This window comes from Fusarium coffeatum (assembly GCF_003316985.1).
Source record: "Fusarium coffeatum strain FIESC_28 chromosome Unknown BRIP53273_contig_127, whole genome shotgun sequence".
Taxonomy (NCBI): domain Eukaryota; kingdom Fungi; phylum Ascomycota; class Sordariomycetes; order Hypocreales; family Nectriaceae; genus Fusarium; species Fusarium coffeatum.
Genome location: NW_022157920.1, coordinates 42,904 through 61,078, shown reverse-complemented (window position 1 = coordinate 61,078; position 18,175 = coordinate 42,904). Strand labels below are relative to the sequence as shown.

At 48.8% G+C, this 18,175-nt stretch overlaps 5 protein-coding genes across 5 annotated transcripts; 3 read left to right on the top strand and 2 right to left on the bottom strand.

Moving 5' to 3' along the window:
* Positions 1 to 340: 340 nt before the first annotated feature.
* FIESC28_05894 (uncharacterized protein) lies at positions 341 to 2,019 on the bottom strand (the record flags this gene model as incomplete). The annotated part of the gene is made up of 3 exons (XM_031160039.1): positions 341 to 1,304; positions 1,353 to 1,766; positions 1,814 to 2,019. The coding sequence occupies 3 exons, from the start codon at positions 2,017 to 2,019 to the stop codon at positions 341 to 343; spliced, it is 1,584 nt and encodes a 527-aa protein (XP_031015900.1).
* Positions 2,020 to 4,717: 2,698 nt separating this feature from the next.
* Positions 4,718 to 6,487, top strand: FIESC28_05893 (uncharacterized protein; the record flags this gene model as incomplete). Its single annotated transcript, XM_031160038.1, has 1 exon — positions 4,718 to 6,487. The coding sequence occupies one exon, from the start codon at positions 4,718 to 4,720 to the stop codon at positions 6,485 to 6,487; it is 1,770 nt and encodes a 589-aa protein (XP_031015899.1).
* A 104-nt stretch (positions 6,488 to 6,591) lies between these two features.
* On the bottom strand, positions 6,592 to 8,100 carry FIESC28_05892 (uncharacterized protein; the record flags this gene model as incomplete). The annotated part of the gene is made up of 1 exon (XM_031160037.1): positions 6,592 to 8,100. One exon carries the CDS (start codon positions 8,098 to 8,100, stop codon positions 6,592 to 6,594), a length of 1,509 nt encoding a protein of 502 aa, XP_031015898.1.
* An 847-nt stretch (positions 8,101 to 8,947) lies between these two features.
* On the top strand, positions 8,948 to 16,582 carry FIESC28_05891 (uncharacterized protein; the record flags this gene model as incomplete). The annotated part of the gene is made up of 3 exons (XM_031160036.1): positions 8,948 to 8,999; positions 9,054 to 10,830; positions 10,882 to 16,582. The coding sequence occupies 3 exons, from the start codon at positions 8,948 to 8,950 to the stop codon at positions 16,580 to 16,582; spliced, it is 7,530 nt and encodes a 2,509-aa protein (XP_031015897.1).
* A 402-nt stretch (positions 16,583 to 16,984) lies between these two features.
* Positions 16,985 to 18,130, top strand: FIESC28_05890 (uncharacterized protein; the record flags this gene model as incomplete). The annotated part of the gene is made up of 1 exon (XM_031160035.1): positions 16,985 to 18,130. The coding sequence occupies one exon, from the start codon at positions 16,985 to 16,987 to the stop codon at positions 18,128 to 18,130; it is 1,146 nt and encodes a 381-aa protein (XP_031015896.1).
* Positions 18,131 to 18,175: the final 45 nt, after the last annotated feature.

The following is an 18,175-nucleotide window of genomic DNA, read 5'->3' as shown; positions in this document are numbered from 1 at the left end:
TTCTCTTACGGTCTTACATATACTGTTTGCTGTGCGTGCTATGAATCACCACTCTCCACCGAGTCGATGACGTATATGTTGCAAGAATGACGACTCTTATGCAGTGAGTTGAGACAAAAACTGTCGGAATTATGCGTCCCCCTCAATCAGTCTTGGCTTTATCTTTTTACTGTTTTGAATTCCACGTGTTGTTTCGCTTTGTGGAGGTTGTTTGGACTACATTTTAGTGCTGTGATAGCTTCAAAACTACAGCAGCACTTTGAGCCGTGCTATTCCGAGGTGTATTGTCTGTATCTGTGATGCTTCCTACATTAAAGTCCAACATAAAAGCAAAAGTCTTCTAAGGCTTAGAGGCACTTAGGAAAAACTCATCTAAATCTTTGGCAAACATCTTCTCAACCGCCTTCCTCATAACATTTCCCTTCGGCGTCCTAGGCAATGTACCCTTCTTCACAACAAAAACAAGACGCACATCAGAAATCCACACATGAGCGTATTTCTGCTTTTGAAACAGCGCAGTCCTGAAAATAATCTCATTTTTGAGTGCCAACAGCTTGTCATCATCCGCCTCAAAAATCGCATCATCCTTTGCCTCAACCACCATTGCCGGCGAAAGACGTCCAGAACCAATAACAGAGACAGCGCTGATTAAATCGCTTTCACAAATCTGCATCACATCGGCCTCGAGAGAACCTGCGTCACAGGGTTGACCGAGCTTCATCTTGATTGTGTCGTCGACTCGGCCTCTATAGACGTATTGATCCTTGCTGATACACTGCAATACATCGCCAGTATGGAACTTGCCATCCGATTTGTTTCTAAGAGAAGGGTGGGGGCAGTCGTCGGCCTCTGCTGGGATGATAAGTTGAAAGAGTTGATCTGATCCAGATAAAGGTTCGCCAAAAGGAATGAATTCGCATCCTGACTCAGCCAAGGGCGAAACATATGGTGAAGTCGGAGTGGACATCATCGAAACACCAATTTCAGTAGAGCCGTAGACGTTAATCAGCTTGAGCCCATTCTCACGGCCCCAAGCTTCCTCTTTGGGCTGAAGGATATGGCCAGCGAAGTTGATCTTCTGGAGGTTCTGCAGCTTCTTGAGAAATGCATCGTCGCGACGGGCCTCAGCGAACATTGGTACAAGGAGACCAGGAAAGATGCTCAATATGGTAAGCCCTCCATTTGTGATCATATCGTCGAGTTGCAAAGGCGAATAAGGAATGGTGGTAGGCAACAGCAAGCAACTTCCAGCCGCCAGGTGTACTGCGAGAACGATAGTGTTGCCAAGATGGGCATGAGAGCCACTGGAAAACGTCAGCCCGAGCTCACAGCTGACGTGAGGAAGACCTTACATAGCGGAAATAACGGAATCGGGACTATCTCTTATATGGTCATGTTGATGTTTCCGAATCAAGCAGTCCAGCCATCGCACTGTCTGGGGGACTAGCTTGGGTATGGACGTAGATCCTGAGGTATGGAAGATGACCAAGACCTGATCACCGTTTGCAGACGTCGTGACAGCGTTCAGATATACATCATCGGGTGTTCTCCCCACAACCCCACTGATAGAGGCTGTAGGCACTGGGCAGTCTCTAACTAGGGGCTCGCAGTCTGGATCATATAGTAAAGCTGTAGCGCCACCCTTTGCTAAAAGCTCGAAGAGAATAGATGGATCTTGCATGCGAAAGGGAAACAACTGTGGGACAAAACCTGCTCTTAGGAGTGAGAGATAGTGCAGCAAGTCCTCATAGGACAATCCTTTCATCCTGAGTGGAATTAGCTATAGCTTATGCAGACCATTATGCTAACTTACCAAAGCCCAACTACAGAGCCTTTAGCAATTCCTGCCTGAGTTAGCTCCGCAGTCCAATTCTTTGCCGCATCGTTAATATTCTGCCAATGCTCCGCATACGAGATCGTCTTATAGCCAGACTCATCCGCATACCGCACAGCAGGGGAATCACCCCGTGACTGCGCAAGGGACTGGATTACAGAAAGTAGTGTATGGAATGTTCGCATCTTGAAAACTGGTGATACGCAGACAAAAATCGGCAGAGGAAAGTGATCAATATCAAGTCTTTATAAGCATTGCGACGGAGCATGATTCTCGTCACAGGCAAAACCTCTCAGCGGCGTAGCAAGACATAATGAGCAGGTAGTAAGAAATTAGACTACAAAGAGTGAGATGGAGGATTTGATTGTCGCCGCGATGCGACATTCCGAAAACTCAATGCGGCTTAGAATACGGTTATACGACGGTGTTACCTTCCATATCTAGCTAGTTACCTATATAACTGTGACTTATAGGACGAATGATCTACTGTAGGCTATACCAAGTGGCTATCGGTGTTCATAAGGCGACAAGACTACTAACATCTGACTTGAAGCAAATAAAATGTGATATAAGTTGTCAGCAATGGCACGGGACCTCATCAACTGCTTTGTAAGAAATTGAGCATGAATACCCAGTCTCGGTAGGCAATCCACGTGTTCAATCTGCAGTAGAGCTCTTGGATAAGGGTGCTGTTTGCTTTTGCCTCAGTCAATTGAGGAGTGGATAATGATCTTTGTAAAATGGAGTGCTACAAGATGATAGCGCTTAGATATATAAGCGACCGATTTCACTGCAATTTTAGCCCCTCTCGAGAGGATAGATTAGGAGGCATCCCATAGCGACCGAATGGGAAGGTAAACAGGGATAAAAGGAAGGCGCAGTGGACAAAGGACAGGGGTGAGTGCCTAATCGTTTGCATGTTGACAATGATTGACTGCGCTTAAGTCTTGAAAGGCTTAGGGCTATAGGAAGTAAGAATCTTCGTGTCAATCCATCGCGAAGGATTATACGATCTCACCCAATGAAGGGGCGGATGGTAGGAAAATGTTAAATTGACCTATGAGAGGTGGGGCAAGAAGACGGATGTGGGTGACCTTGGCGTATCGGCATCATAAGACGGTTCTCAATCACTATCAGTACATTGAGAACTGTTTATTGTGTCAATTGGACTTTCAAAAGTCATATCTTATACTTAGATTGTTATAGTAAAAGTCAAGTTGATTGCACTTTATGTCTACTGTTTTGGCAATGACTTGTAAACAGAAGGATCCATACCTGCTGTGTACATATAAAGGTGGGAAGTGGCCACTTTGAGAAGAAGTGGCCGCTGTGCTTGTCTTGATTGTAGCTTGTTGTGATGACCTCCTGAATAAAACCACTTCCAACCCCGGCACCATGAGGTATATGAAAATTCTCCCTTCACTGCAATTTTAACCTCTCCCGAGAAGATGGACCTGGAGGCATCCAGAGCAACCAAAGGAGAAGGTTAACAGGGAATAAGAGCAGGGCGCAGCGGACACAGCCACAATGCAGGACCTCGCGCCCGCTCCCGCTCTGTCTCGCTTCACTGCATTTTTAACCTCTGTCAACTGGTTGTTAAGTTGCTGGGAGGATTATTAGTTTTCGCGTAGTAAGCATTGTTTGATCGTGTGCCTCGGCATATGAGCCCAAACAACGATACTTAACTATAGACATTGTGTGCATTTCGTGACGACAAACATGTATTCCGCAAGGAAAACCAGCACCTAAAGCTAGTAGGTATACAAGAAATGTCTGTTGTTTTATTTCGAAAATTGATTTGGCTATTGTGACTCTTGTCGCATTCTGCTATCAAAGGAACTCATGATGAGTCTTTTCCCTCTTGTCTCAGGTCGGCCGAGTCTAATAGGATGTATCGGAGCCAGATCCAGCGCTTCACTGCAAGTTCAACCTTTGCGGCGGAATGGAATTGGGACACATCTCATAATACAGATCAAAACCCAAATGCAAAAAGGTAACTACTCGGGGCTGGCTTGTGATAGTTGCCACACCAGTTTGCACTGCAACTTTAACCCCCACCGCGGTCATCCGCAAGTGCAGTGTCTATTGGACTATCTGGGATGAGCGTGCCTGTTGTGTCCGAGTCGCTGCGTTAGGCCACAACTGTCAGTACGAGATTGTACCTTGGAAATTTAAAAGGTCAACGAGACAACAGTGTGAGATTCACGGTCCGTTACTGTCCATGTCACAGTGCATACGAAGCTGTACGCCGTGCATGAAAGGTGGTCAGCAATCTGCTGATTATTGCATGTCGGCAGCCTCGATTTAAAACAAGCAGGGAATCCTCTCTGACAAAAGCAATTTATCTGCTTGCGTGACTCTGAATTAGAGATATATCTATAAGAGTTTGGATCGGAGCTTTATCAGTTAATACAGACCCTCAGGACTTGATTAAAGTGCTAGTGAGCCTATCGTGCAACTGAACTCCAAGCACAACCCCAAGGCCACTGAATAAAGTCACGTTCGCAACCGCAGCCACAATGCATACACTAATCCTGTTTTCTCTTCCGACCGACCAGTCAAATGACCCCAAGATGTCTCGTTGAAGTTGTGCAGCCAAACTGCAAAAGCCCAATACAACAATGCGCAAGGCAGCTTTTCTTGTACACGTAAGCAACTGGGCGAACTGCAGCAGAGCCTCATTGGGCTTGATTGAGGGGAGTTTGGGGGATGAGCTCATCCCGTTCTTGACCTAACAAAGCTAGCTCTGATTGACATTTCTTTTCCAACATCATCCCTGACGTTGTCACAAACATTTCTGACTTACCAGTATCTGTCTCAAAAGTTTCCAAGATCTAGCAAACATAGTCGCGACGACACATTAACAACCCTGGGCGTGTCGCGATGGCGTCATCAACCCCGCAGCAAGGCCAGGATGGCGCAGAACAAACCAGCCGTCCTCGGGACGATCGCGCCCCGTATCAAGAAGACCCTTCGGATGATGAGAAAGGGAAGAAGAAGACCCGCCAACGAGGACCACCTAGAAGACAGCATAAGAAACCAGCTAGACAGCGACGCGCACACTCAACCGACGACTACTACTATGACTACCCGGCCGAGACACAAGGTACTGGCCTAGGCCTCTACAGTCCTGGTACTCGCGGCTACGACACCTACTCTCCAAATGTCGGACCCTTTCAACAAGATGCAAGCCCATGGTATCCTTCACCGAGTCCCCAAACCCCGTCTTCGTATCCTACCAATTACCCCGGTTCATATCCGTTTCCCTCTGACCATTACAGCTACTTCCCTGGTCCTTCTAGGGCGCCACCTTACTCACAGCCAGGACCATACAGACCAGTTCCCAATAGCCGGCCCCCATTGGAATACGATGATATAGAGTTTTCAACGCCTGATGCCTACGACCCTCCGCCTCCACCTCCACCTCCGCCTGTGTACCCCGACAGAATGCCTAGACGACCCCAACCCCAACCGCTCGTGCCTAGACAGCCGGCCTCTGACCCCCCACCTGTCATGAGAGGGGCACTTCCAGAGCGACAGTCCAAGAAGAAGCCATCCAGTCGACGAAGAGACAGCGCCCCGCCATCGAGCGATCAAAAAACATTACAGGTTATGGGCCAAGTCTTGGATAGTCTGGATAACGTCCGAAGACAACTTGAGGACAGGAGCTCAGAAGTTCAATCTGACCCGGGAAGATTCTGGCCTCGATATCTGCCTGGGAGTGTAACGACAAGTCAGTATAGCCGAGACGAGACACGCGAGAAACAGGAACGAGATCATCTGGTAGGAATCATCGATCGATTGCTCGAAGATAGGGAGCGACAAGGCTATCGCAATCCCTTCTTGAGTTCGCAACGGAATGACATCGCCGCTATGATTGGCGGCAGTCTTGCCGGAGTGAGCGAGGGTGATATGAATAGAGCCCTGATCAGACATGGTGATGACAAGGAGATCAAGTCCAAGCTCGACACCATCCTTAACCTTCTCGTTGATAGGGGGATATACCCTCAACAGCCATTCCAGCGAGAGCACCAAGAACATAGAACAGGCCGCCAGGTTCAGCATGGAGACCCCACTGTCATCTCCATCACCTCATCGCGTGAACCCGATATAAGAAGACAGGTCTTACAGCGCCGTGCATCCGTCGCTCATCCCCCATCAAGCGGACGTCCTATCGTGCAGTACCAACCAGCACATACATCAAACCAATCACGCGTTCGGCAAAGAGTCACTAGACCTCCTGAGCCAGAGGACGAAGAGTTTGATGATCGGTTCGATGAGCAATACGATCTATTCGGAGGCTACGAAACACAAACACAAGACAGTCCCGTCCAAGAGAACCTCCGCGCCAGACGTCTAAGTATGTCTCGAGAAATAGACGGAAGTGAAGCAGCATCCGAACAACGCGGTAGAAGAATCGTAGTAAGTGGCGAGCAGAGAATGAGACCGAGATACTACGCCACTGTTGAAGATGAGGAGGAAGAGGAAGATGATGTAGTTCCGATTCCGACGCGATCGAGTGTTGCGCGCAGAGTGAGAGTTGAGGGAGATAAACAGGGAGAGAGACCAGTACCACATGTGCCTGATGCGCCCGTTTCTGTGGTGGGGCAGAGAAGAAGGGTTGTGCCGCGGGTGAGGTTTGATGGTGATTAGGTTGTATGAGATATGACGGCTTATGAGTTATGATGTCACGAGTAGCGCTATTAAGTAACATTACATAATATGAGTTCTTTATGCATCCTCTGTTGACATAGACGTCAAACTTCAAGCAGATCCCCAGGTCTATCCTCAGCTCTCCTCTTCTCTTCAGCCTTCGCCCTAAGCTTCCTAGTATTGTACGCCCTCTTCCAGAACTTCTTGTGTACATTATCTCGAATCGCTTCGTCATGGTACTGTAGGCCGGTTGGGAAGAATATTTGTACCATAGAGAGTCCGGCATTGGGTACCCATTTTTCCAATTCCATCAGAGCGCCATGGACACCCTTGGCGTATATCACCTTGCCTGTGTTCGAGGTATTTGGCTTGAATGGGTTCCATGTCTGCTTGGTGGATGGCTGTGCAGCTTCTGTGTCGGAGGGTTCAGTGAAGGTAGGCTGTACTGCTCTTAACCAATCCGGTGTACCGTCCTTCTCTGACATGGACGTGATCCACGAAGGGCTTGAGGTCGGCAAATGGGAACAGGGCTCATTTGCCGTTTCTCCCTGGGTATTTGTTGGACTCGATACCCAAGCCTCCAGGTCCGAAAGTTCCTGTCGGACTTGGTCTGGATCAACATTTGCATCTGCATCATCATTTCCTGAGCCCTGGTGGATGCCGATGATTGTCGGCGCTCGTTCGAATTTCGTTAGGTGGAAGTTGGAGGCAGCAGGATCTCTCGATATACCAGCTGCCAAAACATTATGTAGCATCCCGAGTCCTCCAATACCAATCAGAAACCACGTATGCTCTTTCAGGGCGGATATGGATACCAGTAGACAGATCCAGAGGATAGCCAGTAGAAGAGAAATCCAACGGGTCCCAGCGCGTGGTGTGGACATTCGCGTGGCTAGCCTTTCCAAGTCCAGTGACCCTGAGCATCCGATGAATACCATTATGTGCAAGTAGCCATTCCCGCGCGTGAGGCAAGTCACCTTTTCGCGGGTTAATAGACTGGGCGTGGCCCATTTCTCTTCATTCCATTGTGGCAGCGCAACTGTAATGAACACAAGACAAATGCCGACTAATGCGATGAGTAAAATAGTCCAGTCTCCGTACAAGAATCCTGGAATAGTTACTATGACAAGTTGAGTCGCCAGCGTGGCCCATCCAAGCCACCATATCATATCGCATGTCGGCGACTTGACAGGATTGAGATGAAACACGTCGATTCGTATAGACTCCGCACGACCTCCCTCACTGATAGGTCTTGGATCGACCATATGATGGATCTCATGGTCACGAAGAATCCGACCCAACACCCAAGACCGATTATCGCGAGTGAAGCCATTAGAACTATTGACTAAAATTGAAGGGCAATCGGTCGTCGGCATCAATCTCATGCTGCCTACAGCAGCGACAAGGTTGGTGAAGCCGTAGGTAGCCCAGCCGAATGAGAAAGCGACCGGTGCGATGTGAAAATGGGTTTTTGTACCAGGTATACGCAATTTATGACCGACGAGTTGGGTGATTGCTTTTTGAACGATGTCGCTTCCGATGAGGAGGAGAATGCTGAGGATGTCGCCTGGGTTGGCCCATTGTTTTGCCAGATCTTTCGTTGAACTGCTCATTTTGGCTGGCTGAGCACTAAAGTTACCCGGAAGCACAGCTGATCAGGAATATCTTTACAAAATTCTTTAAAACTTACTTCAAAATACTGGATATCTATTTATATTACGAATAATGTGTGATCAATAGCGATGTAGAATTGTCGTGGCCGACAAGTCGAAAATGCAAACGCATTGCCTCGGACTTGTTTACAGTGGCTATGTGCTGAACGTAGGATGCCCGTGCAGGTTGAAAATGCAGTGACAATTGTCTTGGGCCTTGAAATTCCGAGGTATACATACATCAGACCCTTGCCATCTTGTTAGTGCGGTACTGATATCGAAACACTACATGAGGGATGGTCAAAAGTACAGTACTAACACTCCGCGCCAGATCTACCGTTCCATGTTTGTGGAGACTTTCCTCCGCCTACGGCCCCCAGGTCAGTACCAGCCATTTTTGACAGCTGCCGTCCAATTACATGGATCACGCCCTACAATTGCTACACAACCAAGACAACGCACTGGTTGAAGGAGGATCAGGCCATGCTCAAATCCCGTTTATTTGGCTCAAAGCGTTCATTTCATGAGGCCGACACATCACGGTTGCCTAATTCTGGTGCCCGATAAAGCATTACTGCAACCCGCCTCGTCGATACAGCTTAACCTATTGGTTCTGTTGTTCTTTGCAGATGTCGGCTGACACATGGGGGACCTTTGAGCAGCGGGATTTACATTCAGCTTTGGTGGAGTCTTGTCATGTACTTGCGTGCCCTTTTTCACAATCACGGACTCTCCGGTTACAAAATGACAAAAGCCGCCCCGTTTTGCTTACCCTGTTCATGTCACTTTAGCTCTTTCCGTCAACGTAATGATGGTTTCCACTAATACCGCTGCTCAGAGCGCATCTGATCTGGAAGATGGTAAAACTCCTCAAGATTAGAGCTTTGCGCCTGTTTCCTGACCTAAATGACCAGCGCTCGATACTCTCTTCGGCCGTATACTCAAGCAACTCGCAGAGACAGACGTGTTCAGCAAGGCCGAAGCACCGAGTCTCTTTGTCGTGTATGCTCACGACAACAAAGCCTATGGCACTGCCAACGCTTCATGCGTGATAGAGCTTATCAAATGGCTTCATGATATCCGGTCTCGGACGGTTTCTGACCGAGCTCCACTTCCTCTACTCTATTCACGAACTGGAGGATCTGAGTCCGTCAGGAATATTCTCTCTAATCAATTCTGCTTACTTCCGGAGAAAGACGCCTCTAGTGAAGATGGCACAGTCAATCGTGTGGACAAAGTCATCGTTTGTGGAGCTGAAGTACTGCGACGATACTACCGTGACCCTTTCACAACTCCGTATCTCGAAGCGGTCAAGAAAGCCTACGAGGACGCGCAAACCAAGTCAACTCCCATGATGGCGACGGAAAAGGCTATCAGAAATGTAGTGGAAGCTCATTGCAAGAACCCTCGTTTTCACCATGTCATCACAGAGCTTGCATTTCTTGAGCTCCGAAGCACCCATCATAAGGAACGAAACAGTATCATACCACTTGCGCTTGACGAGGATCTGATGGGTTGGTTGCCATTCAGAGACAACTGCGATCTTGTTACAAAGCTCAAGTCTACCGCCAAACTTCATCGGCATCAGCTCTTCTTCAAGCTTTTGAATCAGATCTACAGCGAGGAGCATTGTTTGATCAACCATTACAAGGACTGCTACGACAGAACCGCCGATCAGCTACGAAGCATTTCGCGTGATATGGTCTGTCATGAAGTCGACAGAGAAATCAGCAAAACCCAACGAATCCTCGCTGACGTTGAGAACGCTGCTCTTCGAGGCCGACGACGAGATATGGATAAGATGGAGAGTACCAGAGCACACCATGAAACCATTCGCGACGTCAAGCAGGGCTTAAAGTCTATCACTGCTGATATCGAGGCGCGCTCACATGATAAAGCGTTCACTGACGTAGCCAATTGGATATCAGCCTCTCCATACTGGCTTCACCACCAATCGGTGTCAGACAAGGTGATGCCAGGCTCATGTTCATGGATCTCAAACCATCCAGACTATACAGACTGGCATGACTCAAAGACCTCTTTGACTCTACTTGTCCAAGGCGTTAGGGGCTGTGGAAAATCCTCTATGTTCTCGGTGGTGGTTGATCAGTTACGGCAGCAGCGTCAAGGCAAATTATCTGTCGCCTACTATTACTGCTCAAACACCATATCAGAGCCCGATCGCGCGAACCCAGATGCCATACTAAGAAGCATACTGTTCCAGGTGGCGGTCAACCGAGACAATGGTATCATCGATCCAGTCATCATCTCTGAGTATGGGAAATTAGACAATGGCGGCCCAAACTCGGTCAAACTAGGAGCTGCCAGCTGCTTGCGACTCCTCCAGCAACTCCAAATGAACAAGACAACCATCATAGCCCTGGATGCCATCGATGAGCTGGCAAAGCCTGACCGTGCAGAGCTGATTCAAGCTTTGGAACGCCTGGTAGAAGACTCGCAGGGTATCATCAAAGTTATTATAACAAGCCGCAATGACGTCCAGATCAAGAAGTTATTCCCGACTGCACTGACCATTGAGGTGTCACCTCAACTCAACTGCAGGGATATCGGGAGCTTTGTAGATATGAAGTTAGCTTCAGCTGTTCGCAGTCGGACTCTACTTCTGGGAAATGTATCGGAGATTCTACTAGGAAGGATACGCGAATCCTTACTAGCCGGCGCCCAAGAAATGTAATTGTACCTTTTTTGTTTCCATATCCCATATCGCTAATTTAGCTCAAGGTTTCTATGGGTTGAGCTTCAACTCGAGCTCCTGACACGAAAAGAAGCGGAGATGGATGTGGTCAAGGCTCTCGATGCCGGACTTGCTACAAATCTGGATCGCCTCTACGATGAGACCTTTAGATCACTCCAAGCCTTGGACGATACCGCAAAAGCCATGGTGAAATGTCTTTTCTGTTGGGTTCTATATGCAAAGTGCCCATTGACAATCGACGCCCTTAGCAATCTTCTCAGGCTACATCTCAGACATTCCCAGGAAGTCCGCCTACCCGATCTTTCGGCTGTTTGCCTGAACATGGTGGTCATCGATGCTGCGACGCAGACACTTCGCTTCTGTCACCCTTCAGTTCGCGACTACATGTGTGGTCAGGACATGTTCTCGGAGCCTATTGGCAATCGTCTGATAGCAGAAGCTTGTCTCAAACAGTGCTCTCAAGGCCCTGGTCCAGTTCCGCTCCATGCTTCAGTCCTGGATGCTATTTACGACCCTAGTGTATACGCAGGATTGTACTGGCCTCAACATCTAGCCGCATCTGAATCGGGTGAGAAACTACCTTCCACACTTTCTGGGCCTCTGAGAGACTTTGTCCAAGATGATGAAGAAGAAGGACAAGAAGAAGGACTAGGCTACGCCTTTGTCTGGTGGCTGGATTGGATCAGACATGTTATGAGGATTATTTCTCCATATCATCCACTAAAGATGACACACGAATGTATCTTGTCTGACAGTCGACCTTCTGCCACCTTCACAGCTGCTGTCTTCGGCTTAACAAGTCTAATGGATTTGCTCATTGATGAAGGCACAAATCTTGACATCAATGAGAAAGGCAGCACCGGCCATACACCGCTTTACCTTGCTTGTCTTTTCGGCAACAGCGCTGTAGCTACCAGTCTACTCAGCCTTGGCGCAGATGCAAATATCATATGCGGCAGCTTCGGTAACGCTTTACAAGCCGCCTCTTTCAGAGGATATGTTGATGTTGTTGAAGCCCTGTTGAACCATGGAGTTTCACCAAAGTCTAGTGCTTCACCTTTCAAAAATGCCCTTGACGCTGCATGCGAGGCCTCTCAAACCCGGGTGGCATTACTGCTGGTTACAAAGTCCTCATTGATCGAGACGGCGACAGAATACGACGAAGCACTCACAATGGTTACCGATGCTGCTCTTTTCAGCGTTGTCGAATACTTGACCAAGGCGTCTGTAGCACGGAGCTTCGGCCGACAGGCGGCCAACACTGAGCACGATGGTCGACTTGTTCTTGCTATGATCAAAAAGGGTCGCGTTGATAGCTTACGCTCTCTGTTGGCTTCTCAGCCAGCCATGAAGAACCGGATACCGGATGATGCAATTGCAATTGCTGCGCTGAGAGGACATGTCGATATGCTTGATCTTCTTCGTGATATCGGCTTAGATCTTGAAGCCGAGGGCAAGTATGGGTCACCACTACGAAGTGCAAGCTTACAGGGTGATCTTCATATTGTGAAACGCCTTCTCAAACTGGGAGCAAGCCCAACGGCAAAATGTTCGAAAGGCGATGCTCTCCAAGCGGCGTGTAGCCAAGGCCACATCGCCATAGTACAGCTTCTGATATCCTACAATGCCAATGTCAATCAACAAGGTCCTCCAAGGGGATCTCCAATCCAGGCAGCCGCTTGGTACGGTCATCAATCAGTGGTCGAACTACTCGTCGATGAGAACGCACAGATCTACTGCGAGACTTACAAGTTCAAAGATGCTCTACATGCCGCCGTGGAAGGTGGCCATGACGAAATTGCTTCATTCTTGCTGGAAAACCACCCGCCGCCTCCTGGCACAGTCTTACCCGCTGTGGCACGAGGCGATCACCGTGACAGGTTTTGGTTCTCCGAGCCTGGTCCAACAGAGCGGCGGCTTCGGGATGAAAGTCCACACCCTGAGGATACCGATGAGGAGGACGAAGTTGAAAACACTACAAAACCTGACGACGACCAACAACTAGACCCAGGCTTTGGTCAGGCTAGTCAGAATCCCTTAGCCCTTGCATCGAGTATTGGCAATATTGCTACAATACGACAAGAGCTACAAGCGAAGGAGGTCGATCAGGAAACCATCTCGGAAGCATTCGTCGTTGCTGCTGCAAACGGGAAACTTGAAGCTCTCAAGGTACTGATAGAGTATGGCCTAAGGCACGTTGAAGATATCACAAGTCCAAAGGAAGATAGCCTTATCGCTAGCTTGAGATACAAGCAAACAGAGTCATACGACTTGTTATTAGAATCACTAGGCGGAGGTGTTTCTGTAATTGCCTGGTGTCGGGCACTCAAAAATGCATCGAGTGTTGGGACTGAAAGCATCAAGAAAGTCATTGAACTGGATATCCTTCCTTGGACACGAGAGAGCGCCGAGGAGCTCGCCATGCCCCTTCGCTATGGGAACCCAGATCATGTCTACACGAATCCTGTTCCTGCTTGTGGAGATATAATCGAGGAGTTGTATTCTTCGGGGCGAAAGGAACCAGTGAACATGATATGGGACTGGCTTTTGGAGCGGGGGCCTAAGACACTGAAGGTGACTCACAAAGAATGGGAATCGCTGCTTCACGTTGCAGCACGTTATGCTGATGCTGAGGTCCTGGGTCCTTGTTGTGCATTGCAAGGAGAATGCTTCGACTCCCTATACCATCCCAAAGTATCTTCGGCAGAACTACTCAGTAGCGCTTGCAAGGGCAAGAATGATGCTACCTTTGGCCATTTGCTACACCTGGCTCGTCAAGAGTCATGTTCTGAGGAACAGGTTAAACCAGCTTATTTAGAAGCTTGTGCCCAAGGGTATATCCACGCTGTTTTGGAGTTGTGCAGGGACGATGGCGATCCATTCATTGACTTCGAGAACTTCAATCTAGGCATAGTCTCTGCATCCGGAGCTGGTCACGCGGAGTTGGTAGTCAAGATGATAAATCCCGCCGAAGACGAGAGCGTCATGAACACAATCGAAACTGCCTTGCTTAGCGCAGCTGGAGCTGGGAAGATTCAAGTCATCACTAAGATCCTCGAGGGTACAGAGATCAGGAGTGTAAATGATTTCGAGTATATCATGGATCGAACTTTGGTTACTGCTTGTGAGATGGGGCACTTGGACATCGTCGAATTGTGTGTTAATGAAGGCGCTGACGTTGACTCAACTGTCGCTAGGGCACCGTCTAGTGTGGTGCCAGCCTTCAGGGAAGATGAGCCCCAACTACGGCGTGGCAGCTTAGGAGCACGTCCTGTGTGGCTAGCACCTCCAATTGCTCACCGATACCCACGTCCGACACAGACAGACTTTCCAGGCCCGAGTTTGGTGGAAGAAGACGATGACGATACATGGGAAGACGATGGAGGGTCTATCGACGAGGACGAAGGCGTGGAGCAGGAAGAAGAAGACTTAACAGATGCACTCCAAGCCAGCATCCTAGCTTTCAGACGCATCCTTCGTCACGAAGGTATGCCTGGATTCGACTTTGATCCATCGGAGTGGGCCCCAAGAGCCATGCAGCAGTTGAGTGTGGTATTATTAATTGTGGAGAATGCTCCCAATCTCCATATTGACACCAAACTTCCCAATCATCCGCTACGGCTTGCAGTCGAGTTTGCAACTGATGAAGTTGTGAAAGGTTTGCTGGACAATGGCGCGGCTGATGGGTTCAGCTCTGACCAGTTGAGAGACCTAATGCTGGTGGCTGCTGAACGAAGGATCCTAATCGGCGCCCGTATCATTCTGGAGATTCTCACTTGCGATCGCCAATTAACCGTGCCAATCAATTATGACAATAAGGTACATCCCGCGATCCTGGAACTAATGCGATCGATTGTCGAGTCACTGTACGACCCATACGCAAGGAGGGATATCTTTTCCAAGAGCGGCATGATACCCTCTGAAAAGGTAGCAAAGGTTTACATGAACGGTGGATTACAGCAACTAGTCAGTGCCATATTCCGAAAACTACCTGGACAAACAGCAAAGGATGGTGTCTTTGGGGATGTCCTCCATGTAGCGGCTGCAGCTGGTGACCTGGCCACTGTGAAGCTACTCATCAAACATCACGTCGATGTCAATCACCTGAGACATTATTTCCATACGCCCCTTGGAGCGGCAGCAGAGTTTGGACACTGTCAGGTTCTCAAGGCTCTTTTGAGAGCCAAGGCACATGTTCATCCTAAGTGCATGGCACATGGACTTTTCGGTAACCAGGAACCGGCGATGAAGGCTATTGTAGGAGGTCAGACTCAGGCTTTGAATACACTGGCTGACGGTGGACTTGATCCCAATGTCGATGCTGGGGATACTTCGCTGCTGGTTTTTGCGGTTGAGTCCCAGATCGCGGCTATGGTGAAGGTCTTGCTCGGAGCTAGAGCCAAACCGGACGATCATCCTCTGGCCCTGGTCACTGCCGCTCATGATGCCGACTTGGAGATGGTAAGATATCTTCTCAACGCTGGAGCGAACCCGAATTCTCTTGCTATTTTTGGAAACACTGTTCATGAACAGCATCTTTGCAGTCCTCTCTACATAGCATGCGAGAATGGCCGGGCCGATGTTGTGGACCTGCTGTTGGAGCGAGGTGCTGACGCATCCGGAGATTCCGGAGATCGCGACGGCCTGCCTCTGGTTGTGGCAGCCCGTGTAGGTCATGTGGATATCGTCAAAGCTCTGTTGAGCAAGAGATGTTGGCCAACTCAACGATCAAGGGGTCTGGATGGACTCTGTCATAAAAATAAGAATGCGTTCGCACGTCAACTACAACTGAGAGATCACGAACTCCAGTATGGCGGACTGTCAACTCGCGGACCTCCAATTCAAGCCGAGAAGGCCAGTATTGAGTCAAATGGCGATGGCTTCCTGAATGCCATAGAGGCTGCATGTGCTGGAGAGCTTGGCATCCGAACAAGCTCACAAATTGTCCGGGCTCTTCTCGACACATTCAACGACCCGAAAACGAAACATGATGCATGCTTAGAGGCCTTGCAGCACGTTTCCAAAACACAGAACTCCCGCCTCTTTGAAGAGCTGGTGGACTTGGTTCCTCTTGACACTGCCATCCTGGAACTATCGTGTCGCTGTGGTTCAAAATCAGTCGTGGAAAGAATAGTCCACCATGAGAACATTCCCATGACTGATTTAAAGGCTCTACTTGGGATAGCCGTGGCTTATGAGCACACAGACCTAATCTTGTTCTTGGTTGAGGAGTGCATGCAGAAAGATTCCATCGACTTGATCAAACTGGCAGCCTCTATCTTGGAAGCTTACGCGTGGTCAACGGCGACCAAGCACAAGAGCATTACCAGTTGTGAGGAGACAGTCGAAAGCCTTTTAAGGCTACCTGAAGGGCTGTCTTCAAACCAAGAATACCTGGACCGAGCTCTCACCCTGGCTTGTTACATCGGCAGCGTCAAGGTCGCCAGCGCACTAATTCAACTTGGCGCAAGGCCCAACGCACAAGTAGAATTAACTCAACTTCAACCTGCTCATATCTCTTCACCACTACTGGCCTCCGTTACGGGCAATCATTCAGGCGTCCTGAAGGTACTTCTAAAGTGGCTCTCTCAGCACTTGAATGAAAGGGAACTACAACTGTTGGTAAGGCCGGTATTTCAAGACCATTATGAAGGTATGAAGCCAGCTCTGCTTCAAACCTTCTTTGACTTTGTTGTGGAATTTGCAGGGTTAGAGATGGAGAGTTAAAAGGTTTCTTTTTGCTTTTCTGCAAGGATTCTCTCTTTTTCGCCCTTCGTCTAGCAGATGGCCTGCAGCTTACTTTACAATGAAGGCAATTAGTGGCCTCCGCCCTGCGCTTACTCGTTCCACCTGGGACGCTATGCCCAGGCGCCAATGCTTTGCTTACTGGTATCATGTAGCATCGTGGTATTATAAATAGGTACATAACGTTATTACATCATGCCAAGATTGAACAACTATTATTCAGCCATCTCATGTACCGACCGGAATTTCCGTTCGCCTTCTTTTTACGTTATTAGCAATATCCCTACGGACTATAAATAGTCTTAATTATCCGGCCTTATTGATTGCCGAACTAGATGTAAGAACCTGTACAAAACGCATTCACAGTAATTAACCTCCAACACCATGGATCGTCCCAACAAAGCAATCTACCTCTACCAAACCTCCAAGGGAAACCATGAGATCCGCACCATCCAAGATCCCTACGTACCGAAGGATGCGCAGTCGCTAGTTGATGTGCATTACTCGGGCATCAACCCAGCTGACACGCGCCACGTCTACATGGACATGTCAAACTACGTGGCTGGCTACGAGTTTGCCGGAACCGTCAAACAAGTCGGCCCCAAGTCGCCATTCAAGATTGGCCAGGAGATCTTCGGTATCTCCGTCCCGTACAACAATCGGCCGAACTACCTGGGGGCGCACCAAAGCTTTCTTCTTGCTGAGGATTTCATGACATTTGCGCGGCCTGATCATCTTGATCCGGTTACAGCAGCTACACTTCTCGCTGGCGGCGGAACAGCTATGGACGGGCTTCTCAATGTCTTAGGTTATGGATTTGCACCTGCTGGTATTCCTGGCGATGATCCTAGGAATGTGCCGATTCTTATCTGGGGCGGTGCAGGTGGTGTCGGACAAGCTGCTGTTCAGCTTGCCAAAGCAGCCGGTTTCTTTCCCATCATCACTACTGCGTCTCAGAAGAACCATGATGCGATAAAACAGCTTGGAGCAAGTCATGTCTTTGACTATAAAAGCCCATCGGTCGTGCAAGATATTCGTGACCTGCTCAAGTCCGAAGGCTGGAGTTTGAAGACTGTTTTTGATGCCGTATCTACAGGCCTGGGTGTCTTCGACGGTCTGACTGAAGAGCAAGAGAAAGCCATCCAGGAGAAGTACGACCTGAGTTCTTCATCCATGGCTCGTCAATGTTGCGACCCCGACGTCCCGAGTAGCGACCTCCGGCTTACTTCTGTCCTACCTGTGAAGATGGATCCCAATTATGTCTTCTGTCTCAACTTTCGTCCTGTGGAGATCCTGGAAATCGGAGGTGAAGTGACCAAAGATGCCAAGGAGCAAGAGATGGCCAAATGGAAAGAGTGGCAGCCAAGGATTGAGAAGTGTATTGAGTGGTTGATTCAAAATCATGTGAAGTACTGGCAGCCACCTAGAACGAAGGTGGTCAAGGGTGTTGAGGAGGGATTGCAGGGGATTCAGGATGTTTGGCAAGGAAAGATGAGTCGTGAAAAGCTTGTTATTGATCACCGTGTTTAAGTAGTGCTGTTCCAGCTATTAAGGGAGCCTATCCAGCCCTGACTT